The following is a 27,306-nucleotide window of genomic DNA, read 5'->3' as shown; positions in this document are numbered from 1 at the left end:
GGTTTATGAGTGGCAGAGTCTTGGTTTCCTTGATTTTTCTCTACTTCTTCCTCATCTCTGGATGCGCATGTTAGAGTAGTACTTTTTACACACTCCTGTTCTCAGGAATCCCAGAACTTAGGGGACTCAAAGACTTGCATAAGTCAGGCAGCCAGAAAATGTCAGTCCTCTAACTCAGAAGACATACTCCATCCATGCACAACAGGAAGCAGTTATAGAAGTATGACCCCCTCATCCCTATTCCCTCAAGAATGAGGAATAAAAAATCTCAGGGCGGAACAGTTAGATAGGGCAAGGGTCTTAAGGTCTGGGCAGTTCTAAATGTTATTAGTAAATGTTACTCTTGCTAAATGTTAAAATGTAACACAGTATATTGCAGATAGAGTCGTAAATAGGATGAGCTGGGACAGAAATTCAGCAGTATAAGTGTAGCTAACTGCAAAGAAGAAATCAGTGTGTAACTGACTAAATAGTGCATGTAAGCAATAGTTAATTAAGCCTCCATTCAGGATACAGAGCTCTAGATGTGAATCCCCCATCTCCTTTACTTGCTGCAAGTAAATAAAACTACCTTGTGACATCACACCTGGTTCTTGAATAAGTTTCGTAGGTTCCTTAAAAGTTAAACATATACCTACTATCATCAGTCATTCCTCTCCTAGTTATTTACCCAAGAGACATGAAAGCGTATGTCGATGCAAAATGTGTACAGGAACCTTCATAGCTGTTTCATCGGTAATAGCCCAAAACTAGAAATAACCTGAATGTCCATCTGCAGGTGAATGGATAAATTGTGCTATACCTGTACAACAGACTGCTACCCACAATAAAAGGAGTGAACTATTGATGAACAGAACGTCATGGATGAGTCTCAAAGTAATCATGCAGACTGAAAGAAACCAGAGAGAAAAGAATATGTACTATATGATTCCACTTACCTAAAAATCTAGAAAAGGCAAACTAATATAAAATGACAGAAAGTACAATGGTGAAAAGGGGGCCGGAGGTGTGGGAGGAATAACCAAGGAGCATTAAAACATCTGAGGCTGATGGACATGTTCTTTACCTTTAGTATGGCAATGGTGTCAAAGGTATAAACATTTATCAAGCTTACCAAATAACACTCTTTAAATATTCATTGAATTTCTACTATACCTCAGTAAGAATGTTTTCAAAATTTATCTGGAAGAACCAAAGGGAAACACACAATTTGTGATTTTATCCAGACTAATATCCAGCAACCCTATGGAGACATTTAAATAATCAAATCATTAAGTACAACCATTGTATTGATACTGTTACAGTTTAACAAGTGTAAGATTGCCAATGATCATCAAGTTTATTTTAACAGTACTGCCATCAAATTACCAATGGCATTTGTACTAAAACTTGACAAACCCATCTAAAGTCTATGCATAAATAAATAAAAATAGCAATGGGAATAACTGGGGAAAAAATAATAAATGAGTAAATACTGAACCCACAAGATTTTGAAACCCACTATCCAGAAAGATGGGAAATGGCAAGAAAATAGACAGATCAGGGAAACCAAGGAAAATCCAGAGAACAGACCCAAGTTTATATAATACTTAAGCATTTAAGAAATGTGGCATTTCAAGTCAGTGAGAATAATTTTTTTTCAATAACTGTCATTGAATAACCGGCTAAATATTTAATGGAAAAAAAGTAGAAATCTTTACTATCGCACCACATGTCACAATGCCAGACACAAGAAGGATTAAAACATACAACTTGAGTTCTACCAACAAAGTGGACTGAGCTAATGTAGAACTCCTACCACTGCACACATCTAAAAATACTAGATGGAATGTAATTTTAAAAAAATATTTAATGTGGCCTAGCCAGTGTGGCCCAATGGTTGAGTGCCTACCCATGCACCAAGAGGTCACCAGTTCGATTCCCAGTCAGGGCACATGCCCAGGTTGTGGGCCTGATCCCCAGTGGGGGGCATGCAGGAGGGGGGCCAACCGATGTTCTCTCTCATCTATGTTTCTATCTCTCTCTCCCTCTCTTTCCCTCTCTCTCTAAAAATCAATAAAGAAAATAAAATTTTAAATATTTAATGTGTATCACATCTCACAAGAAATAACATGAAATCCCCAGGTGTTAGAGGAAATGAGAATATGAAAGCCAAAGTATTAAAAGAAACACTAATGCCATGGTGATCGTGAGGCATGAATGAGTGGGGAGGGGAGAAGAGAGGGGAGAGATAAGAGGAAAGAAATGTTGGTTATTAGACTCGGAAACAGGCCTTACTGGCTCTGGGCTTGGGTTTTGGTACCTACACACAGACATGAGAGGAGGCCTTGCTTCTTACAAGGCCAGGACTTAGAAATGAGACCCTACTGACATGCCACGTCCTATGTCATCAGAACAGACAAGGATTCCTGCCTTTACATACATTTATATTCTAGCAAGTATTAGAATAAAACAGGTGGGAAGATGGGAGGACAGTCAATAAACATAATAAATAAGTAAATTAAATAGTATGTCAGAAGGTGATAAATATTAATGGAGTAGAAAATAAAGCAAGATAAGAGTGATCAGGAATGTGAGAGTGTGTGTGTACACGCGCATATGGGGGGGCGGGTGGACAGTGAAGGAGGAAGAGACAGACCCGGACAGTCAGGTACAGACAAGGGAAGTGTTTCAGGATATTAAATAAGATAGTCAGGGCTGGCTGCACTGAGAAATGACAACTGATCAAAGACTTAGGGGAGCTGAGGAAGCCATGCATTCAGATATCTGAGCGGAGGGAATACCAGCAAGAACACACTGTGGGGCTGGAGGACAGGAGAGAAGCAGGGAGACCAGTTAGGAACTGCTGCAGTAACCCGGGTGACAAAAAAGCCTGGGCCTTCTGAAGGTACCCTCAGAGAAAGGGAGACTGGAAATCCTTGTCCATCAACAGAGGTGGCCGTGAAACTCTTGAGTCATGGGAGAAAAAGTCTTCAGTGGGAAATAAAACGTGGTCCTGCTAGAGATTCGAGGCAAAATGCATATTCTTCCTTTGATACAGGACTTTCCAAGATAATTAATTAGCAGAAAAATCGGTCCCAAGCCAATAACTCTAGGATATCTGGCAAAATCACTCAACAGAAACATTTCCAGAACTAAGACCAGTGGGATTCCCACAAAATCCCCAATAGAGATAAACTCCCAGTCAGACAGTACAAAACACACGAGGAAACCATTCACTATGAGAAAAGGTCAGCAGACAAAACAAGCAGGGGGATCAGTGTCCCCAAGAAACTGGGATCAACCATCAAACTAAAAAGGACGACAGGGTAAGTTATGTTCAAAACTCTTTACAAGAAAGTAATGCTGAGCAAAAGAAGCCAGGTCCTGAAGGGAACATACACTGTGATTTCATTTCTATGAAGTTCCAGGACCAGCAAGACGAAATCTTGGTGTTAGAAGTCAGTGTGGTAGATTCAGGGAGTGGGGTGACTGGGAAAGGCAGAGAGGACGTACAAAGATACTTCATTTCTTGATGACTGAGCCAGTTACACAGATGAGTGGACTGAGCATGCATGAGGCTGGCATGCCAGAGGGCAAAGAAGGAACAGGTCTCATGTCTTCCCAAGTGGAAGAGCTGGTGAGAGGTGGGCAAATCCCCAGCAGTAGGGCAGGCCCAAGCGAGGTGCCCCAGTCAGAGCCTGAGGAGTCTTCCGAGGGAACCCCAGTGGAACGGAAGGGGGTGGGAAATACATCATTCAAGCTGTAGAGATGCTTCTGGTTGAAATGAGATTGAAGTGGGGTGGGAATGGAGATGGGGAAAGTCCTCGAGAAGGGGGTGCATTCCACTGGAACAAAGACCATCAGAGCTGAAGATGGTCTTCATGGTCCAACCCCCTCACTTAATAGAAGAGAAAAACAAGGCCCAGAGAAATAAAGGAATTTACCCAAAGTCACTTTATGTCATTGTATCATATTCTGGCTTCTTTTGCATCAAAAGACATGAACAGGTATGGCCACAGCAGCATTATGTTTAATAGCTAAAATCTGGAAACAACCCAATGTCCACCATAAATGGAATGAATAAATAAATGTACCATGTATATCACAGGTCACTATAAAGCAATGAGAACTAATAAAACTATGACTACCCAAGAATAAATACCACAAATTTACTATTGAGCAAAAGAAGCCAGAATAGGATTCAATTGATATAGACTTCAAAAACGGTCAAAATTAATGTGTGGCAGACAAGGGATATGGTGACTCGATGGGGGTGCAGGGCAGCTTCTGAGGCGCTGGCATATTCTTGATGCGGGTGCTGGTTACGCAGGTGTGGTCACATGGTGAGAAGTCTTTGAGCTGTATGGTGATGAGCCATGCGCTTTTCTGTATGTACGTCATACTTCAATAATGAAGTTTACGTAGTAATAATAATAGAACCCACTTCATAAAGCCATTATGAGGACTAAAGGCGGTAATACCTATGAAGTGCTGAGAGCATCATGGCGACAGTCAGAGCCATAGACATGAGCGCTGACAAAAGCCCAAAGCTGAGGATGAGCACCTTGCCTTTGGGAGTCCTTCCTGTGCCCTCCCCTGAATCCCCTCCCTAGCAGAATGCAAGGGCTCCTCTCCCTCTCCATTCGGCCTCATGTACCAACGTGGTCGTGAGCACAGCCCCCAGGACACTAACACAGCGAAGGCCCAGAGCTCAAATAAGGTGCCCAAGCTCACACAGGGTGGAGCGGATTTACCCCCCGGCAGTCTGCAGCTGGAGATGGGCTCTCAACCACAGCCCCTAACACATATAGATGTCTTGGTATTTCATACATTCTTAATTAAAATGCCCTGCTCTGTGATCTTGATTTTAAAACTATTTCCTATGGATCAGAAAAAGCCATACTTGCGTTTTGCTTTCCCTGGCTCATATTCTTCTGCAGAGATCTTTGGTTAAAAAATAAAAAAACACCACCAACAATAAAAGCAACTGTCAAACCTGGTTCCAACAATAAACAGGGTGAGAAAGACAGGGGAATGCCCAGTCCCTACTTCCCTAGCACTCTGGGCATCAGGAGGGCAAATCGGCCCGAAAATGTGGTTTACGAAGGGCTGATTTCTGCGGACTGGAGCAAGAAGCAATTTCCTCCCTCGTGGCAGATGGGAAGGCCAAGTACTTTCTCACCGTGAATTCTCTCCGGGTCTGAGCCATGAAGTGAGACTGGGCTGGTCTGGGAATAAAGAGTTGGCTGAGATCAACCTGCCCACCTCTGAGGTCTGGCTTCAGGAGAGGAAACAAGTTGGCCACAGGACTCAGAGCAGGGGGGCTGGTGTCCAACAGCCCTGCCCTGGGACGCCCAACCCAAAGGTACTTTCATGTTTCAGAGGCCAAATTTTCCGTATCTGTAAACACAATGTGTTTCCTTTTTCATGCTGGGGTTGGGGCTGTTATTGTTGAGCACTTTCTGCACCGGCCCAAATGCAAGCAGAGCGCGAGGGAAGTGGCTGTGCCGAGTCCTTGTTTCTTGATGCCACTGACGTGGTTTGGGGTCAAGGGCCCAACATCTCAGGTGGGAAAATTCTACCTGAACCTGGGGGGGCCTCGGCAAGCCTCACGCAGCGGGGGGAGTGTGAGCCCGGCTGGGTGTGATTTCCCTCAGTACGGGGACAGTGTGAGCTGTCTCAAAGCCCGAGGCAGCCCTGGGGCTCTCCCAGCCGGGGACTCGCAGGCGGCCGCTCCCCGGAACACCACCCTTGTCGGGGATCTGTGGTCTCCAGACAACCCTGGCGCGGAAGAAAACAAAACACCAAGACAGAACAAATGCAGGAGACACATGGCGGGAACCACACTCCGCTTCTGCCTCGACGCAGGAGCCAAATCAAACACCCACTTCAAGACCCCCCAGCACGTCCCCAGTGTCTCGGGCATTTGGCAATTCCCCTCACTTTGGGGCCCAGCCGTGTTCACGATGAATACAAGTATTCACCTTTTCCACGGACAACCTCCCAAATGGGAGTGTATTGCACCTGCCGGAGGGCAGCCGCTTCACACGTCTTTACATTCCAGAGCCGAGAGCCACCTGGCCCGACTGCTCCAGAAACATCCACTGAGAGGGCACTGCCTCGTCTGCCGCTGGGGCACCAGCGAAGTCTCTGAGACTGAAACGCCATATGGTTTTCATCTCTTAGGCTACTTCTGAATAAGTAGTAATGGCTGCCTAGAGTATCATATTGAGAAAAACTCCAATACCCTAAGACCACGTCTGGACGTAGGAGAAGAGCGTGCTGTGATGGATTGGTAATGTCTGCCCTGGTCTCAGGATGGGAGTGGTAGTGAGTGTACTTACTAAGTACTCACCACAGCTACTCAAAACGCTGACATTGGCACGCAGGCAGGAAGTGTCCCTTTTTCCCCTAATATGTTCTTACTTATTTTAGAGGGGTGGTGAGAGGGTGAGAGAGAAACATCAATCGGCTGCCTCCTGCACACCCACTACTGGGGATTGAGCCCACAACCCAGGCATGTGCCCTGACCAGGAATTGAACCCAGTGACTTTTTGGAGCATGGGGTGATGTTCAACCACCTAAGCCACGCCAATATGGAATAGCGCAACATATAGGGCCCCGGAAACTAACAGATAGCTCGTTCCTTGTTACCTCAGACTCAGTTATTCAGATCCAGCCCCTTTAAAGGTCCCTGTGGTCTTACAGATGGTCTAACTCAGGTGTGAAGCCTCTGGAATGTGTAAAGATTGGACAGAACAACTAATAATCTCTCAGAAAAGGACTGAAGGGAAAATCTAGAAAATCTAGCAATAGCACCAGCCAGAAGGGTACATGGATGGGCCCCCACCTAAATCTTGACCCTCTGGCCCTGGCGAATTTGGCTTAACGGTTAGAGCGTTGGTCCTCAGACCAAAGAGTCTCGGGTTCAATTCCGGTCAAGGACATGTACCTCAGTTGCAGTTCATCCCCAGCCCTGGTTGGGATCATGCAGGAAGCAACCAGTCAATATTGAGAGTCACATCGATGTTTCTCTCTTTCTTTCTCTCCCTCTCCCTCACTCCTTCCCATTCTACCTGAAGATAAACAGAAAAATATCCTTAGGTGAGGATTTAAAAACAAAAACAAAAAAAAACTAGCCAATCTGAAGGGGGTTGACACCTCACATAGGCTAGTCTTGAGTCCTCCACAGACAGATTTCCAGAGTCTTCTTCCAGGCACTAGCTGAGTTGAGAAGATTCATTAGTTACAGTTGATATAATGAACTAGGGTGTTACTTTCTGCCTTTCGAGGTTCTCCCCCAACAAATTGTCCTTGATCTCTGGAAAGCCGCCTTTTTACAAGCCTGGAAGTCTACCATACCTACAAAGACATCTTTCTCCTGGGTCTTCCTTATATGCATAAATGCACTGCAACGTGAATTCATTTCAACTTAACTGTAGCTACTATGGTAATCCCAACGGCAGAAGGATCAGTGATCTCTGGGGATGACCCAAACACAGGAAAAGACAGAGCACATCTCTCCACTCCTTGGAAGTACCCCTGCACACCTGCCCCCTCAGATGATACAGCCCCTTGTTCTCTGAGTGCCAGCTGATGCCTCGGAGAGGAATGTCCATTGCAAGGGCAGCTGAGGGCAGGAACTGAAGTGTTAGAAGGGAAAGATTCAGAGAGGCATAGCCCGTCTCATCTGTCTCAGGACCACAGTCCCTTCTCCCTGTCAGAGGGTAGAACTGGCACAAAACAATGCAGCCGGGGCTGACCACACACCTGTCTAAGGTCTCTCAGAAGCTGGGGATGGGTAGGGAGCATTATCTCTACAGGCAAAGGACTGACAACTGCAATGGGTCTCTGCCTTCTAAATGGGGGTGGGGGAAATTCACATAAGTTATACAGCATTTCAAAGGCAGATTAAAATGTAATTCTGAGTTTAGCATGGAGGTACATTTTTGAAATAAGAATATGGGAATGCAATACTGGACTCACTTGTGCTACACAAGTCAAACCTCAGGACGGCAGTCAGCACGAAGGCAAAGGAGCCCTGGGTCTGGAGGCCTGTCCCAGGCAGCTCTCTTATTTCAGGCACTACTCAAAAACACCCTGGAGCTGGTTAAAACCGGACACGGCTTTGACACTGATCAGCCTTAGAACAAGCACTGCTGATACCCGCGGCTCTGTGCCTGCAGGGGGATCACTGAATACGCCAGGATGTGCCCTGCACACCTGTCCATACTTTGTTCAGTTTGTGTAAAAACTGCCCTTTGGTGGCAGGGACACCTGTTTTGGAAAAGCTTCTGTTCCTTGTGGCAATCTGATTAATTGAAACAAAGCAGGTATCAAGCTCCTAGTACAATGCCTGGCAGTCAGTAGGGGTTTGTGGTCTGTTCTCAGGATGCAACCTGACAACCACCAGGGACGGACATTCGAAACTCTGCAGTTCCCCAGCCGCCCCAACCAATGCCACACCTTCCGAGGCTGTGGAGACCACGAGCGCTGATGTTCGTCTTCCCAGACGACAGGCTAACTGCTGTGGGCCGCTTTGCAAGCAGTAGGCTTAAATCCTGCGCGGCCTGCAAGCCTTCCTACACCTCGGGTCTCCCACTAATTTAAGGCACTGCACAAAAACCCAAAGTATGATGACCACTTCTAAAAGGGAGAAAAAAAAATACTGGCTCACAAAACATCCATACTTGTGCATCGACAGATAAGGCTGTTTGATAACCCAGTTCCCTAGAGAGCCATTTATTTTGGTGGGGTTAATGTGCATAGCAGAAACTATAGAAGCCATCAAGAGAACACGAATACCAACCCAGTGGACTTTTGAAGTGTAAACATAAAAGTCTATTAAGAATACAATGTTGGTTTAATCCCAAGACAAAAAATCTACTTAATGAAAAGCACAACTCATCTCACGATAGGAAATATCGATACCAGTTATGAGCAGAAAATGAGGGGATTCCTTCCAGGGAACATTTGAATTTCAACCCACTGCCTTTCCAATATTTTCTCTGGACATAAAGTCACAAATATTTTTCTAACGATCTCATTTTTCTACAGGAGGAGGAGGTCAGAGAGAAGCCTGGGCAGGGCCAAAGGAGAGCTTGGCAGAGCCTGAAAATGCAGACCCCCCCACCCCACCCCCACCCCCGTGAGGGTTACCCTGATGCAGCTCTGTCTCTCTTCTCTGCAGACAGGAGGGAGCATCCTCCCTGCCCTCCAGGCACTAATGAAGACCCCAGAAAGACCTCACTCCAGCCGCCATGGGGCCAACAGAGATAAATGACGGCCCTGTTCTGCTGACACACATAAGCTGCACCTGCCAGCACCACGCTGGTGACCAGGATATACCATCAAACCCCTCTCTTTAACAGTAACACTTCTTAGCCACTGCCTAGATGTTTCTTCAATATGTTCCAAGGAAGCAAAGGGAATCCAAGCATTAAGGAGAAAAGAGAAGGCCTTATTAAAGAGGATTTTCTGATTATGTGCTCTGTTCTACCTCCTTTGTGAGAGATCACAGGCCCTGGAAGCAAGAAAGACTTGTCCATCAGCAACACCTATGGATGCTAAGTACCCACAAGTATTTAAACCCTCTTCACTTATATTCCTAACTCCTCCTCCCACTAGGCCTGATGGCGCATATATATACATATACATACACACACATACATACATTATATATTCTTATATATAGTTTCATATTTAAGCATATATAAACATAATATATATGACATAACATAGTATCATGTAATATAACACGGAAAACACCTGCAGTTCTAGCAAGAAGTAACAGGTTGTGCCAACTTTTCTCCTATACATGGATATATAACTGCCACTCATTCATCCACCCACCCATCCATCTACCCATAATATGAGGAGGCAGCACAGAGGATGCTATAAAAGCATAAACATCAGGCTGGAGTCCTGGCTCTACCACCTACTAGCTCTATGTAGTACTAATAGGTAGTGGCCTTTAGGTAAATGGTTTAATGTCTCTAGGTTATGGTTTTCTCATCTGTAGAATAAAAACAATAATAGGGCCTATTATTAGCACAGTCACAATTATTAAATGACTGAAGCACTGTGAGTGCTTGGCAAAAACTAAGCCCTCGAGAGTTAATCATCACAGTGACAATAATTACTACGATTATGAGAACATTCACAATCTACAGCTATGTGCCAGACTCTGTACCAGGCAGCAAATAATGTTAGCCTTCAGGTTTTGCAAGAGTTTTTAGTGGGGCATTGGATTTCTCATGGCAACACCACCAATATAACCTCCCTCTCTTGCTGGGGATGATGGTAGGCCCAAACACTAGAGCCATTTACAGCATTAAAAACTCCCTCTCAAAGCCATGTTTAAACAATTATGAGCACTATGTTGCAGGTACCCATGACCATAGGAGGCCAGCCCAGCACGGTGCTCATCTTGCAGAGATGTCTTTTGTGTGGGTTTTGGGTTTCAGCTGGGCAATGCAAAACCATAGAGTGAGTCACAAAATGAGTTTTCACAAGCTCACCCTGTCACAAACCAGGCAGGGGATCATGCTGACATCCCCACAGTAAGATTAAACAGCACGCTTAGTCAGGTACTAAATACTAACATAGCTCCGACGTCAGGGGGACACTGATGTCAATAATTTATGAAACACAATATGGTCTTCAGATGCTCTTTTGGAAAAAAAAAAAAAAGAAGGGGGGAGGGGCCTAGCAACCCAGGTGGTTTAAAACTGTTCATGCATTTTCCCTTGAATGCACCCCCCCCCAACCATGCATGGAAGCTTCTTTACACCACGAATATAAATGCACATGTTTATAAAAACATGTGAACATTGCTGATACATATGGGCGGAAGAAAGTATTTAGTTATTCCACTGAGAGCTGTCAAGGCTGTAATGTTATACATAGTCTTGTCTTTCATATTGTTTTGAAGGTTGTTTTTTAATTTTTTTTTCCAGAAGAAATCCAAAATTGCATTTAAAATAAAATTGGGCTTTACAAAAGTTCACATTCATTCCGTAGAGAACTCAACCTTGAAACAATACAGAAAAGAAAGCTTGACCAAAGAAAACCTACAGGATATATGCATTTATTAGTAATCTGAAAGTACCTTGGCCCTATATGGAAGAACCATTTAGTGAAATAATAATATCAAAAGTTTTTTCAGAGTTTTGTGGTGGAGAGGGGATTAACCTGGGCAAGGATACCATTTTAGTCTATTCTTAATCATGTCTCATTTTATAAAGGCAAAGACAGAACAGCACAGTTGACAATACTTCATTTTTATCAAGACTGATTTTTGGAATGAAAATATAGATATGCTTCTTTTACTTTGCCTTAGTTGTAAATAATCTGGGTAGCTTAAATTTATATGTCAACAGTGTGAACTTCACAAGATGGGATTATGTAGAGAAAAAATCTGAGCTGCTGATAGTACAAAAGTTAGTGTTTGAAGGATTTATTAATGCTTTTCCCTAGCACAGTGCCCTGTAGTGTCTCAGAACACCTGTCAAAGACTAATTCATTCACACATCTCCACTACAGGACCTTTTCATAAAAAGCTCAACCTTTAAATGTAAATCACTTTTAAATTGTCTTTGCTGGCTTTCTCTTTCGCAGAATGATGGAAAAATCACTAAGACTTCAATTAAGACTTTATGGGAACTTCAACCTTCCTTTCCCATCTGCATCCACGAGATATCAGAGTATCTATTCAAAAAGGAAACTATAAATAACTTTAACATAGTTGAATTGGCTTTGCTTTTATAAGCTGGCTGAATAATTGGCACAATTCAAAGATAGTTTAACTACTGAGAATTAAAATAACTTCAGTAAAAAACAGAAAATATTGTTAGCTGATTATTTGTCATGTAGATTGTTTACTTATTAGGCCTAATTACACTTTTTGAGCAAAAAGGCTTGCTAATTACACTAATTAATATATTGACTGCTCAATTTGGCTTAAAAACCAGTCAATCCAATTTGTGAATAGTTAGTGCTGTAGTCAAAAGACAAAAACTATAGGGGTTATTTCAAGTGCCTGACTATTGTTACAGCAAACGTGGGTTATGTCTCCATATCCAAAGTGACAGGGAGAGATAGAAATGGCTGATGGAACTGAATAAATCTAGCACTAAGACTAATGTTCAAACCAGTAAAATGTTACAACATCCAGTTTATTTGCCTTTGTGTATTCACTTACATTTGTCCAATTTGACCCTGCTGGTACAATTCAAAGGTATCTTTCATATGCACATGCAAAGTATAACTGATAGCAAAACCCTGGGAGGCCCTTGGAATGTCAATAGAGGGCTTTTGCGCACAAAAGGAAGAAAAGAGGAAAGGGGGTAGATATGGGGAAAACCAATATTTCTGAAGAATTTGAGCAGATCAAAGGAGTTTTATTCTCAAAGACCACTAATTCCGAGTATAACTATCTCACTGTGGAATCCTGAAAAGACTCTTCAAACTGGCGACCAGTTCTGTCTCTTAAAGGAGGGGGAAGAACAATTGGGTCTGCAAAACCGGGACACACTGAGTGCAAAATGGAGGGCCCGCCATGCAACAGGAGGCACAGCACTCGCTCTACACACCAGGAGGCCTTACTGGGCCTCAGTGCCCACCCAGCTCTCCAAGACATGTTTTCCATTCGATTGCTCAAAAGTCTGCATCCGCAGTCATGAGGCACCAACTATTCGACAATAACATGACACAATTAATCAGAACCAGATCTCAAAACGTGTGTTTGTGGGGATCAGCAAACTCTGCAGTGTACTGGCTGTTTGGGGTGGGGGGAGGTGGAGGAAAAATCTATATGTTCACAAAAGATGCACACCAAAGGGCATTTTACAAACTAAAATTTTCATTAAAATAAAATGAGGCATTTGGAAATTTACATCTCATACTGGAAAAGTAAAGTATTGTCTTACTACCTGCCCCAGACTTCCCCTCCCCTCCCGGGAGAAACTGGTGCCTGAGAGTTTCTATAGTAGCAAAGTTGTAGAATTCAGAAACAGAATATGCCCTTCCACCCCCTTTTTAAGCCTCATTTCTGACAAAATGTATTCGATAGTGCCGGTTTTGTCAGTTTTCTCTTTCAGGAACTGAAACCCCATTAAAAAGCGAGAATCTGGACCCTTAGTTAATTCAAAACTGTTTAATTTCACCAAATTCTGACACTAACAAATCTGGTATGCTTATGTTTTGAAGCAGAATTGAATTACTTTAAAATAATTACTAAACTATCCTTTGTAATCTGTAGATAGTAGTTAATTTAAATCACATCCTTCTTTTGCTAACACAAACATGCTGTCCAAAAGGGGGAAACATTTTTTTTGCAAACCATAAAAGGCAGATGGAGGACGCAGGAGTGATATTCGTCGGATACTGAACTGGCCCCAAACTGCAAATCCCTTTGCCTTCTCCCAAGGGATTTATGGTTGTGGGGCTGAAACATCCCGGGAACCCAGCCGGGATTCCCAACAGCGAGCCCAGCTGCAGCCCTAGGAAAGGGGGAGGGAGCAGAGGTGGATCCCAGGGTCCCGCCAAACTGAGGGTAAGGCAATGAGTGTTTGCATTTGGATCCGAGGTTAGAGGAACCAGTGGGCAAGTTTTCTACCCGGGCCATTTCTCATGCTTCTTCTTGGCTTTGCAGAGTGAACTGGGCACAAACCCGAGAGTCCCACCGCCAGCGCCATGCGAGCGGTCCTGCTCTCTGCCCTCCCCGTCCAAGACATCCCGGAACGCACTTCCCACCATTCCCCCAGCCTATGATCCTCTGTGCTGCTGCTCCTGGTGCTCCTGAAAACTGCTGGCTGCAAGGACCTGTAACAGCCGCCCATGTCCCCGCCCACCGCCTGCACCCCTGCAGCTTAGCATTCCACTTACCCAGGCACTCGTTAGCCTCCCGGGCGGTGGCGCATTGCCAGGGCCGGTCGTAGTGGAAGGGCTTGCAGCTGTCGGACTTGGGACCGGCTGTATTGTGCCTGCAGTCACACACCAGGCTGTCTTTGGGGACACGCACGCTGTGGGCCGCATGTCCATTGCACTTGCAGCGGCCACCCCACCTGCAGATTGGACACTGCATAAAAGTATGAGTTGCGCGCCGGCTCCCAGTCCTCGTTCTCCTCGCCGAATGTGTGCAGGTAGCTAAAGGGCACATGGATGTTGGTGGCTGTGACCCAGTCCTGCAGCACCGGCGAGTTATCTAAGTTGTGCGCTAAGAGTCGCCCATCCAGCATGCTGAAGGCTATGAGGTCGCCTGAAAGCGGGCGCATGTCAGTGTGCGAGTCAGTACACACGGCCTCCTGCTCGGTCTGCTTGGTGATGGGCGCGCGGTGAGGCCGGTTGTACATCTTGCGGCACTGCGTGGAGTAGAACTGGAAGGGCACCCACGTGCGCCCGCAGTCCATGGACTTGTAGATGGCCATGGACTCGGGCCGCGGGGAGCAGAATTGCAGGCACGTAAGTCACCTCGAACTTCTTGCCAAGCTACAGCGTGAGTGTGACGTTGAGCAGGAACTGCAGGTAGTTCTCAGACTGCCAGCACGACAGGTTGTGCGGGTTGTTGAGATCGGTGAGGAAGGCGGGTGGGTGCGCCTTCTTGGGGTCGGACGCATTGCAGAGGTGGCAAGAGCGCACCAGCTCCTCACCGCGCTCGCTCACCACGCAGTAGCGCGCTGGGGGCCGGCCGCAGGTGCTGGACACACGCACGTCCTTGCCTAAGGCCGCGTTGACAAAGTCAGGGATGCAGCGGCGGGGGTGGCCGTTCTCTTCGGAGCAGGGGTCCGGCTGCGAAGCCTGGCCCGCGAACATGCTGAGCCCTGGTCCGCCGTGCACCGCGCCCACCAGGCACGCCACCGCCGCCAGCGCTGCCAGTGCCTCCCACACTGCGCGCATCATGCTGCGTCCAGCTTGCCCCGGCCCCGCTGCGCCAAGGGGTGGATCCGCCCGCCGCAGAAGGCGCCTGCGGAGAGAGGGGAGCTGCGCTCAGCCAGCCTGCCCCACGCCCTCTACCCCACGCAGCGCAATAAGCCGAGGTGCAGGCAAACACCCAGCTTCCCCAGCACCAACCCCACAGCCGACTGCCCGCCTCGCAGAGGAAGGTGAGCCCGGCGCCCCCAAGCCAGCATCGCTCGCGCTTCTCTCCGGCCGAGTGGCAACTGGGGCCGCAGGGGAAAGCTAGCTTCCCAGCCACCACCGCCTCCACGCCGCCCGAGGGGCATGCCCGCGCCCCTCTGCAGGTCCGCAGCCAGCCCGCCTAGCACCCCAAGTCTCGGGTGCAGGAGCCCGCAACCCCATGGACCCGCGCCTTTTCCTCCCTCAGCCTGGGGTCCCTGGTCCCTCTCCGCTGCCCCAGATAGCGACCCGCCGGAGACTCCGCATTCTGGACTTTACCTCTGGAAAGGGCAAAAGAGAAAAAATAGTTTGCCCGGCCCTGGCCGGGGAGCCCACAAGCCGAATGGCTAGCGCCACTCCCTCGCTGCTAGCAGACGCGTCCTGCCTCAGCGCGGGCTTGCCAGCTCCATGCCCAGTGTGGCTGCCCCTTCCCAGCCCTGGCCCGGCCCGGCCCCTGCTGCTGCTGCTGCCGCCTCTGCCGCCACTGCCTCCGCCTCTCTAGTCCAAGTGAGGACTGGGCAGCCCGTCTCCTGCTGCCCAGCCCGCGCCCGGGGCGCACACACACTCACGCTCACTGGCGCGTACTCACTCACACACACGCACACACACACGCACGCACACACAGGCCTCTGAGGGCTCCACAGCTGCCACTCGGGCGCCCCGCCCCCAAGTGGGGGGCGGAGGGGAGCGGGGGCGGGGCGCCGGCCAATAACGTCGGCGAGCAGCCGCCGGCTCCCAAGCAAAGTTTTCACCCCGGGAAAGAAGAAAGTTAAAGGGAACCGGCCTGGGACATGGAGAGAGCTAGAGCATCAGCGGGTGGGAACCCGGGAGCCCGAGAAAGAAAAGCAGAGAAAAAAGCTAGAAGAGCGCCCGGGGAAACCCCGGAGAGGAGGCTGGACCCCCGCGCCCCATGGAGGGAGGAGGGGCCGGCCGGGGATTGTCAGCCTCGCTCTGGCCCCACGCTGCCCCGCTGCCCTGGAGCCTCGCAGGTTTCCGCCAGCCCCACGCCTCTGGGAGCGCGCAGGCAGGGGTGGGGGAGGGGACGATTTTCTCCCTCATGGTCCCCTCCAAACACATCTGTGTTTGTTTTCTTTGCTGTGCGGAGGTCGGGCCTTCCTCTAACCCAGCCTTATGGCCCCAGTGGCACCTCCTACAGAGCAGTGCCCCTGTAGGCAAACATCCCGGGGTCATGAGGAAGAGGAGGAGGACGTAACCCCTGCCTGCTCACCCCTCCTGCACAAAGCCCCTGGAGTCTGGCGGGCAGGGGCTGCTCCTCTGTACCACCCCCCCACCCCCACCCCACCCTCGCCACTCCCTCCCACACACACATACACAGTTGTCACTGTGCGGTTGGGCCTATCTGTCAGGAACTTGGTTCCTTTCATGCTCCGGGAGTTGAGGTCTGCAGGAGACTGAAGGGGAAAGAAGCCAGAGGGCACCTGGGCACTGGGCCCTCTAGACAGGTCTGCGGAGCCTCAGGCTGGGGAAGCCCAGCCCTCCCCAGATCCCCTGAGACAGGCTTATAGAACTTCTTCCTGGCTCAGGATTTGAAGGGTGCTATACCCTATACTATCTTATGGGAGCCCCACAACAGCTTTACAAAGTAGGTATTGACTCCTTTTTGCAGGTGAAGAAACCGAGGTCTCAGGAGGTGAAGAAACTTGCCTAAATCTCCCAGCTAGTAAACATCAAATCCAGGAGTAGAAACCTGGGCTCCTTCCTCACCTCACAATAGTCAAATGGATATTCCCAACCACTTATAGTCTCAATGGGGCATCCGCAGGGTCACCCAGCTACTCCTTCTTGCCTCATTCTGTGCCACCTTAACAAAAGACTGTGACAGCATCTTTGACCACCTTGCAGCACCTGCCAAAGAGCTTTGAGGAAAGAGTGCACTGGGCTGAGAGTTTGGGACTAAATTTCTGTTGGTTTATTTGTTACTAGTAATATACCTGGACTGAAAGCCCAGGGTCCTGGTTCTGGCCCAATAGCTGACTTGCTGCATTAGCTCCGTTAAGTGCTTCTGTTTGTCTTATTGGCATTTTCATAAACTCTGAGACCCTAAGAAGGGTCCTCAGGGCTCATCTGGCTCAGGTCAGTCTTGGAAGAAGTGTTTTCCAGCATCCCTGAGAGACAGCCACCCAAGCTAGCTCTCCCAGGCATGGGAGTTCACTCCGCCCAAGGAAATACATCCATTCCTTTGCAGGACAGGCTGGGCCTATCCTCTCCCCTGGGGTAGCACATTCGCTTTGCCTTCTTGTGCCATACTGCTCTACACTGGTTATTTATGCCTTTCCCATGGCAGAGAAGATTTCAGGTAACTTATAAGGGTACTTAAAACATGGCAAAATAACATAAATTAGAAAGTGAGCTGAAAGGAGATAAGCAAAATGTTTAACCACTGTGGACTGTGAAGTTTCAATGGTATGGTAGGCAGCATAGCAGTTAGGAGCACATGCTTTGGAGCCAGAGTGTGATACTGGCAAGCTTTGCAAATTTCTGTGCCTTATTTTCCTCATTTTCAAAAGGGGTACAATTATCTACCTCATAGGATTGTGAGCATCAAGTGAGTTAACATAGGAATATTATAGCTTATAATATGTATACATATTGTACTTATATAATCTACATGAATATACTTTCATATATATATGTATGTATATATGTATATGTAAATGTATATATAGCCAGGCACATAGTAAGTGGATGTAGAAAAGTTAGTTCTTAGTATTAAATTGCTAGATCATTATAGAAATTTAAAATGATTTAATACATTTAATTCATAAAATTATAAAATGACAAAAGCAAATTACAGAGCACTATAACCCAAAACACACTGTGCACAGTACACTGTCATTTTTATTTATTTTTTAAGTATGCATACAAAGACAGCATTGTTAATTGTGGTTACCTCTGGGTAGTGAGATTAGAGGTGATTTTTATTTATTTTTGCTTGTATATTCTCAATTTTGTAAGTAAAATGAGAAGGAAAGCTAAGAGAAAAATGAAAAACCCAGAGGGAAGACCAGGTAGAGATGGGAATAAAGCCAAAATGCACCTTGGAATGCCCTATTCACCTCCTGTGGGTGGGCCACAAATTTGTCCCTAAGCTTCCCCCACACCTCCACCTCCACCCATCAAAATGAAAAGGAGACTGTGACAGTTACACAATTCCCAGTGTCCATGAGATAAAAACAGACCTATTATTCAAGAGAATTATAACTGTTCTTGGTACTAAAATCAGACAGGCATTTCTCCTGGGGGGGGGGGTGCTCATAAACGGAACACAGAGCAAATACCCTCAGCGACACCCCGTAACAGTCACAGCAGTGGGTTCGGTGGGGCAGTTTTTGTGATGGCCACAGTGTAAGCTGACCGCAGCACACCAATAAACAGGAGAAGACAAAGAGGGGCTGGAAGAGGCAAATAGAGTGAGCTGCTCACCACCCAGCCCACTTCGCGAGTGCTCCTGAGGCTTCCTCCCCTGCTTCCTCTCTCTGCACAGTGCTGGCGGCCCTGGAAGGGCGAAGGGCGGGTCTGGAAGCACTGCCTGGGGCACAGCTATGGGCACCAGCTGAGCTTAGGCCAGTGGTCTGCAGGGGAGTGGGGGGGGATCTTTCCACTTGGACTGTGGTCACTTAGGCCTAAGCTTATCTTCTTTAGTAGTTCCTGGTAAACAGGACTGTCTCACCTTGTATCTTGGAGGCCTGGAACATTCTGGGACACAGTAGAACCTGTCTGCCTCCACTCAGACCCACCTCCCTATCACTTGTACAGTTGATCCGATTCCAACTCCACACAGCGGCCCAGACCAAGGTTCGGCCTCTTCAAATTGTCGGAATCAGCCCTCTCTCATCCCTCAGTTTTATGTCTTCTAGGCTGAATGTTCCCAGTTCTTTGAAAGATGTCTCACAGGACATTGTTTTCTGACTACTCTGCAGACTCTCAGTGCCCTCTAATTTGTCAGTGTCCCTTCCTAAAGCATACTACCTTGTGAGGGGACCAATGAACAAAACAGATGTCCAAGTGTTCTGAGAGCTTCTCCAAGTGGCAGTTATAAATACACACCCGCAAAGGCTGTCGGCCTCGAAGCAGCAGGGCCATGGCACAAACCGGAGTTCAGAACACACCGTGCGGCTGTTGGGTGAGAAAGCACATTCCCAGGTGTCCCTGCAAGGAATGTGTCAGGAGGGGAAGCTGCAGTTCTTGGCACCCAGCCTTACCTGAGGCCGGAGGATCACCCTGGGAAGAGGAGAATGTGGCAGTTTCAAGAAAATGGACAACTAGCCAAAATAGAAGGAGGAACACAGTCCAGTCAGGTGTCCTAGAAACCGGCAGGCAAGTTCAAGGAAGGAGGGGCAGTGAGCAGTGTCACATGCTTTCAAGGTCTAGATAAGATCTGAAGGGAGTCCTTTGGATTAAACTACAAGGAAGCCATGGGTGACCTTGACCAGCAGTAGCAGTGGAGTGGTAAGGACAGAAGCCAGACTGCCTCAGGTTGTGTAGTGAATGGGAGGTGAGAAAGTAGAAGATAGCAGTGTAGACACCTTTCAGAAGTGTGAAAACAAGTGGTGGGAAAGGGGGTGACAGCAGGAAGCTGACGTGGGGTTGAGGGAAGATTGGGATTTTGTATTGTTGTTTATGAGATAAGGCTATTTAAACATGCCTGCAAGTTGACAGGAAGGAGCATAAGGAGAAAGGATGAAGACGGAGAAAACCAGCCTTGTAAAATGTGTGGTCCTGTGGTCTGAAGCCTTCTCTGGCTACAGTGGAGTAGGAAGTGGCACCACCTGCTGAGAGCCAGGGAGCAGGTGGGAGCACTGGAGGTCTGAGAAGAGGGGCGAAGGCTTGATTGGGTCATTACAGAAAAAAGGATAATGTGCGCTGGGCAGGTAAAGGTCCTATTGAAGTCGGTGACTATCTGTGAGAAAGAATGCAAACCAGCAAAGTCCCAGGCCTCCCCTCCCCCCAGCAGTGCTCAGCAGCCTCCGGTAGACCTAGAGAAAGCAGAACAGTTGAATTAATCTAGAGTCGAGGGTTTGTTCCAGGAGGTGGGAGAGAAGGACGAAGGGAAGAGGGTGGCTGATGTGATGGACCACGGAGACAAAGAGAAATAAAGAGATTAGGAAGTGAAGACAGGACACTGAGAGAAGAGGAAATCGAGATGCCCGGGGTCTAGAGCTGTGCTGCTCAAAACCATAGCCGGGCAGGACATGTAGCTATTGCAGTTTCTTCTTTTTAATCCTCACCCAAGGATATTTTTCCATCCATCTTCAGATAGAGCGGGAGGGAGGATGGGAGGAAGAGAGAGAGAGAGAAACATCGATGGGAGAGAGACACATCGATTGGTTTGTACTCACATGACCCCATCCAGGGCCAGGGACGAACCACAACTGAGGTATGTGCCCTTGACCAGAATCGAACCTGGGACTCTTTAGTCCACAGGCAGACACTCTAACCGCTGAGCCAAACCAGCCAGGGCACTACTGCAGTTTCTATGAATTAGAAACTATTGCAGTTTGAATGAATTAAAGGTAAATAAAGTGTAAAGCTCAGTTCCTTAATTACCCGCTTTGGATAGTGCCAATAAAGAACATTTCTGCCATCAGAGAAAGTTCTATTGGACAGAGCTGGTTTAGAGCGTTCAGGAAAACAGAAGGAGAAATGTGGTGGAGATAACTTAGAAGATTTTGGCCCAAAACCAGATGTCTGCATTGAGGATTCCAAAAGTGAAACAACTCTGGGTGATGACAAGGCCCGCTGAGGGTAAGGTGGGGGGTTGGTTCTTCTGGGAAGCAGAGCTGAAGATAACTGGAGATAAGAAGGTCAGGATACCCAATGAGCTGTCTACCTGGGTATTGAAGACACTTGTGACCAATATCAGGGGTTGGAGCAGAGCTGAAAACTGAGCCAGGTGCTGGTATCTTCAAAGAAAGGGAAGTGACCTAGATCAGCGATCATCAACCGGTGTGCTGCAAGAATTTTTAAAACATGCACTACCTGACTACTTGGTCAGGGGCACTGAGCTCTTTTCCCTTAGACTGTCAAATAAAAAAACAATGTCAACAGCCAACACAACAGTAGCCATCTGGCACCAACTAATCAAAATTATACCTATTTTTTTTTGTCAGATTGGCAAAAAATATATGTTTTGGTGTGCACAGACTTGTAGTGATTAGTGTATGAGTGCCACGAGATGAAAGGGTTGAGAATCGCTGGCCTAGATGGAGAGGAGAGTCCAAGGATGAGATGTGGAAGGTGGGCTAGCTGTGTGATTCTGGCCTTAAAGGAACAGGCTGTGGCTGGTTTTTTTTTAATGAAGATGGAAGGGTCACTGGAGACTGAGGATGACAACAGCTGCCCCTCCAGAGCACTGGGTATGTGTGGTGTGGAAGAAGAGCCCCACCGAAGGGGGCTGCAGGGTGCACGGGGCAAGTCTGTGGAATAAGCATGAAGGGGGGTGGACAGGGTGAGGATGCGGGGGAGGGTATTTCCCAGGGATGAGGGCACCAGATGGCACAGGCTAATGCTTGTGAGGAAGGAGGACAGGAGGAGAGTAAGGGCTCAGGAGAAATGAGATGACCCGAGGGGCCTTCATGTTGGGCATGACTGAAGGTTTTACTTTTTACATCAAGTGTTTATATAATGCTTACTCTGTGCCGAGCAGTCTTCTAAGCACTTTATCAATAATTAACTCATAATACTCATAACAACCTTATGAGGTAAGTACTATTATCTCCATTTTCCAGAGGAGAAAGCCAAGACACAGAGAAGGAATTTGCTGGAGATGGCATCACTGGTAACTAGAGGAGCAGAGATTTGAACCAGCGTGGTCGGGCTCCCGTGTTCGGAGCTCTACAGGCAAGAGGGGCTTGGCTGCCACATGCTTTCCAACATAAATGGTTCTCAGCCATCTTGAGACAGGGGAAGGAAGTCAGGTCTACCAGAAATACGAGCCGTGACCTGGCTCAGCTGTGCTTCTGAGCATGGCTTGTTCAGTTAAGAGGACAGACATTAAACGGTTTGATTTCCAGGACTCCCAACATAGGCTGCAAATGGTAGCTGCAGAGGTGGTCCCAGCATCTGGCCTCTCCAAAAGGGTCAGTGTAGCTGGAATTGATTGTGTTTCTTTTCCAAATGGAAAGAACTTAACCTAGACCAAGCTTGATTCCAATTCGCCACTAACTGCTTGTGTGACCTTGAGCAAGTTGCGTGACCCATCTGAGCATCAGTTTTCTCACGGTGAAATGGGGGTCGTCACACTTACCTTACAGGTTTGTCAGGGTAATTACAAAAATGTATCTGAAAGGAAGGAAGCTGGAATGGAGTAGAAGCTCAATATGCGATCATTTAGAGGGTTTTTAAAAAATATTCACAATTCTCAGATCAGGCTCCCAGATCCCTTACCATGGAAGAATCCTCTCAGTTCAAAGCTTCTAAACTCAGCTCACCTAATCAGCCTCATGGAGATTGCTCAAGGGATCCATGCCAGGTCCCTAGGCAGGATTTTGGGAGATGTGGCTGTTCTGGAAAGGTTCTAGAGCTTGGGAGACCAGGCCTGGACAGTGCGGAGGCTTCCTGGAGGTTTGTCTGTTTCTTCAGTGCTGTTTGTCTGCATCTTCAGCTCGGGCCTCCCTAGCAGGTTTCATGGCTGAGGATTCGGGAGTTGAGCATAGAAACCATACAAACCCCAAATCCGGCAAATCCTTTAATCTACCAGAGCTCTTTGAAGGGGTGAAATGCCTGTGGATAAGGGGAACGAACAGATGTAATTTATTTTCATCTGCAAGAAGTGTTTGACAAGGTCCCACCCTGAACGTTATTACAATAAAGAAAATGGGGCACCGTGGGGGAAGCTTTGTCATGGGTGGAAGCCTGGCCTTGGAGGCAGGAAACAAAGCAAATAGAAGGGTGGTTCTCTAGGTGGAGAAAATAGTGGGGGAGGGGCTTAGAGCCCAAACGTGGGGTTCAACTCATTGAAAATTTAGACAAAATCTGAAGGGGGGAGTCTTCTTAGCGATGCCTCAAAATTTAGAGGTGACACTGGCGTGATGTGAAGAGGAAGGGGGTGAATGGAGGCTCTCAAGAGGTTGTGTGAATGGGCCGAGGAGCACAGATTTTGCAGAAGGTGATGCATTTGGGGAGAAATAATTTGAAACTCTCTTACAGGATGAATGGTTATTAGTTAAAGATGTAAAATACTATTTTAGGAATCAAATACAAACTATTTCCTTACGACTGTTTCTCCATAGAGGTGCTATTGGCATCCAGGGTCAGAAAATCCTCCACTGGGCAGAGCAGCCCTGCCCACTAAAGGACACTTAGCATCCCTGAGCCCTGTCCACTAGGTGCCAGCAGGTCCCACCCCCACACACACCAGTCATTATGACAACTTAAAAATGGCTCCTCACATTTACAAATTCCCGCTGGATGAGCCCACCCCCATTCTAATCTACTTGAAGTTTAGCACATTGTGCTCATAAGGCCAAAAAAGGCTAAATACATTCTCAGGAAGAGAACTAGAAATAAAAACTAAAAATAGTATGCATTTAGGATCTTCTAGGAAGTTATAGTTATCACATCTCAAAATGCTTGTGGAGATACAGATGGCCCAGGCAGAAGCGCCTTGATTGTGATAAGTGCTAGGAACACAAATAAAGCAGAGGAGGAGACAGAGAGGGCTAGAGGAAAGGTGGATTCTAGACAAGGTACTTGGTGTGGGGAGGGGTCTCTGCGAAGGATCCAGTGGAGCAGAGTTAAGTGAGGAAGGGAGCTGTGGGATATTGGGGGAGAGGGAACATACATTCCAGGCCGAGGAAACAGCAAGTACAAAGGTCCTGAGGCAGAGCTTGACTTGTGTAAGGCACAGGAAGGAGGCCAGCTTGGTGGGACTTGGTGAGCCAGGTGGGGAGTGGTAGCATGTGAAGTCAGAGAGGCAGGTACAGGTCAGGGTATGCAGGGCCTTGCAGACACTGCTAAGTAATTTGAACTCTTCAGGATCCATTCTGGGTACCTCAAAGACCCTGGAGTTGTTTTTCCCTATAGTTCTTAATATTATATTGTTTCTCTGACTAATCCACGAGCTTCTTGAGGGAGGAACTGTGTCTTTTCCCTCTAAATCTTCTGTGTTTAACAGATTGCCTGGCACAGAATAGAAGTGCACTACAAATTCATTAAAATTAATCCAAGGCCACAGAATTATGGACAATTGATGGTAGTGACCCGCTGCGTTAGATTGAAAAATGTCTCCCCAAATGTTATCTGTGTCTTCATCCCTGGAAGCTGTGACTGTTACCTTATGTGACCAAAAAAGAAAAAAGAAAAAATCTTTGCAATGTAATATATCAAGGATCTTGAGATAAAAATATCATCATGGATTATCTGGGTGGGCCCTAAATGCCATCACAAATGTCTTTTTTTTTTTTTTTTGTAGGTGCCCCTAGCGGGAACCGAACCCGGGACTCTCTGGTCCGCAGGCCAACGCTCCAACCACTGAGCCAAACCGGCCAGAGCTGTCACAAATGTCTTTATAAGAGAGAGGCAGAAGGAGATCTGACGAGATAGGAGAAGACCACGTGAAGAGAGGCATAAGTTAGAGTGATGCGGCCACAAGGCAAGGAATATTGGCAGCCACAAGCAGCTGGAAGAGACGAGGAGTTCATTCCCCCCAGAGCCCGTGCAGGGAGCACATCCCTGGATTTCAATCCAGTGATGGTGATTTCAAACTTCTGGCCTCCAGAACTGTGAGAGTACATTTCTGTTGTTTTAAGCCACACAGTTTGTGAGAATTTGTCACAGTGGCCATAGGAAACTAATATACCAACAACCCAGAAATGCAAATATTAAAAAGGCAAGCTTGGGCCCTGGCCAGGTGGCTCGGTTGGTTGGAGCATCATCCTGTACCCCAAAAAGGTTGCAGGTTCAATCCCTACTCAGGGCGCATACAGTCAGCAACAGATCAACGTTTCTCTCCTTCCCTCTCTCTCTTCCTCTCTCTCACACACACACACAAAAGATATATATATATATACACACACACACACATATATGTATGTATGTATGTATTTGTATGTATGTATGTCTGTATATATGTCAAGCTTGGGTTAAATGAAAGGAATGAAAAGAAGGAACACTAACACTGGTTTGAAATGCTTGTGAAGTCTTCCTTTGGGTCTTCTCATGAGCTGTGCCCATGTCTTACTGTCCTTTACCTCCTGCAATGCTGAGTTCAGCGCCATCCACATAAGCTTGCCAAGTGCTTGCTCTTGTTAAGGTATTGTGAACCCCCTTTTCTGGATGCCAGGGTTGCTGCACTGTTTATGATTTTGAATGCATTGCAGAAGTAAGTCAATAGCCTCCTGAGCATTTGAAAGAGGAGCCACAATATCAGGGACTTGAGTCCACAGAGAAGCCAGCAGTTCTTCACCTAGAAGTGTTTGTAAACTGAGGTCAGGCATCTTCTGTTCTTCCAGAGTCACAGAGAACCACAGGTCAGGATCCTTGGGGGATGGGTGACTGCTGAACATTGTTACACAGAAAAGTGAAAGCTGATGGTAGAATCTACCCCAGCCACCACCCAAGGACTCCGGACAGGTCCCACCCAGATTCATCACTGTATCAGAGCCCAGCAGAGAAGAATAGAGAAGACAGAGAAGAATAGAAGGAGCACTGAGAGAGCATCCATCCAGGCTCCCCAGTTTACAAGTGAGGAAACTGAGGCAGGGCGGTTGAGCAAATTGTCAAGGCGCTGATGTTCCTAAAGATGGCTGAGTCATCAAAATAGGTTGTGGGTCACCCATTCAACCACACCGAGGGCACACCTGCTATATATTCAATCTTGCTGACTTAGGTGGAAAAAATATCATGATTTTGATGGGAAAATGTTTTGCATGAAATATTATTACATAAAAAGTTTCTATGCTTCAAGGAGTAATCTGTTCACTGCAGAAAATCAACTGCATAAAACAGCTTATTTTCCCCAAATAGTAAAATGAGGTATTACTGGTCTGCACATCACACAAGGAGAAAATTTAGGGGGGCTAAATTTCAAGAGGTGGTACAGGATGAAAACAGACATGAACCGTTGATTCCAAACAGACTGGGGAAGTACATGAGTTATTCACCCATAATAAGGTATTAAAGGAAAGTAGAATTTGGGGGGAAGGAGGGAACCTCTCTCTCACTGATACTGACATCAGGCAAAATATGCCACCATGCAAACCCCCAGACTGACGGCAGAAACTAGACTCAGGCTGGATGGACATGACCTAGCCTAGAAAGTTTACTTCCTAGCCTCTCGCTGGGCACCTAGTCTAGGGGGTCTCCCCAGGAGCCCAGGTTCCTAGGCCTGTCTGCAGAGAGCTCTTCAGGTGGTCGGCAGGTTGGCGCAGGCCCAGGAAGACTGCCTGGATTCTACTGCAGTCATGCACACTCCCTGACCTTCACACCCCTGAGACAGTGGGTGCTCTGAACAAAATGACCCTCCCCATTCATATATTGAAGCCCTGATCCCCAGTGGTGGGATTAGTGCCCTTTTAAGAAGAGATATGAGAGACATAATCTCTCTTTCCACCATGTGAGAACTCAGCAAGAAGGCAGCTAACTGTCTGAAAACCAGGAGCTGAATTGGCCAGCACCTTGGTCTTGGACTTCCCAGCCTCCAGAACTATGAGAAATAAATGTTTGTTGCTCAAGCCACCCAGTCTATGTATTCTATTATAGCAGCCTGAACTAAGACGGTGGGCAAGTCATTTTACCTCTCTGAGCATCAATTTCCTTTTCTAAAAAATAGGTAGTAATATTATTTGTCTTCCTTCCTTCCTTCCTTCCTTCCTTCCTTCCTTCCTTCCTTCCTTCCTTCCTTCCTTCCTTCCTTCCATCCATTTAAGCCTCCCATGGATATCAGGAGTACTGAGTAAAATATATATATTCAAAAGACCCTGAAGTGTCCAAAGCCCTAAACAAATATAATCTTTATAAAGTTGTGTGGAAGCAGCTAACCCAGTGCCACTGCCATCACCATGGTTACCACAGGGACACCACCCTCTAGAGAAGATGGAGATCATGCACAGGACAGTGACAACTACAGAAAGACTGGACTTGGTGTTAACAATACCCGACTAATTACGGATTCATAAAAAGTCATTGAGTATAAATAATAAGTATCAATAAAAACTATTCACTTCAGCTTGGGCTCAGGTAGAATCC

At 47.0% G+C, this 27,306-nt stretch overlaps 1 protein-coding gene across 1 annotated transcript in view; it reads right to left on the bottom strand.

Moving 5' to 3' along the window:
• NTN1 (netrin 1) overlaps positions 1 to 14,883 on the bottom strand; it is a 174,120-nt gene extending 159,237 nt beyond the window's left edge. Inside the window, 3 exon segments of the mRNA XM_036269041.1 lie at positions 13,870 to 14,044; positions 14,046 to 14,442; positions 14,444 to 14,883. Of these exon segments, the coding sequence (XP_036124934.1) occupies positions 13,870 to 14,044; positions 14,046 to 14,442; positions 14,444 to 14,883 (1,012 nt within the window).
• Between the last annotated feature and the right edge of the window lie 12,423 nt (positions 14,884 to 27,306).

Source organism: Molossus molossus, unplaced genomic scaffold, assembly GCF_014108415.1.
Source record: "Molossus molossus isolate mMolMol1 unplaced genomic scaffold, mMolMol1.p scaffold_m16_p_19, whole genome shotgun sequence".
Lineage (NCBI taxonomy): Eukaryota > Metazoa > Chordata > Mammalia > Chiroptera > Molossidae > Molossus > Molossus molossus.
This window is presented reverse-complemented; position numbering and strand designations above follow the sequence as displayed.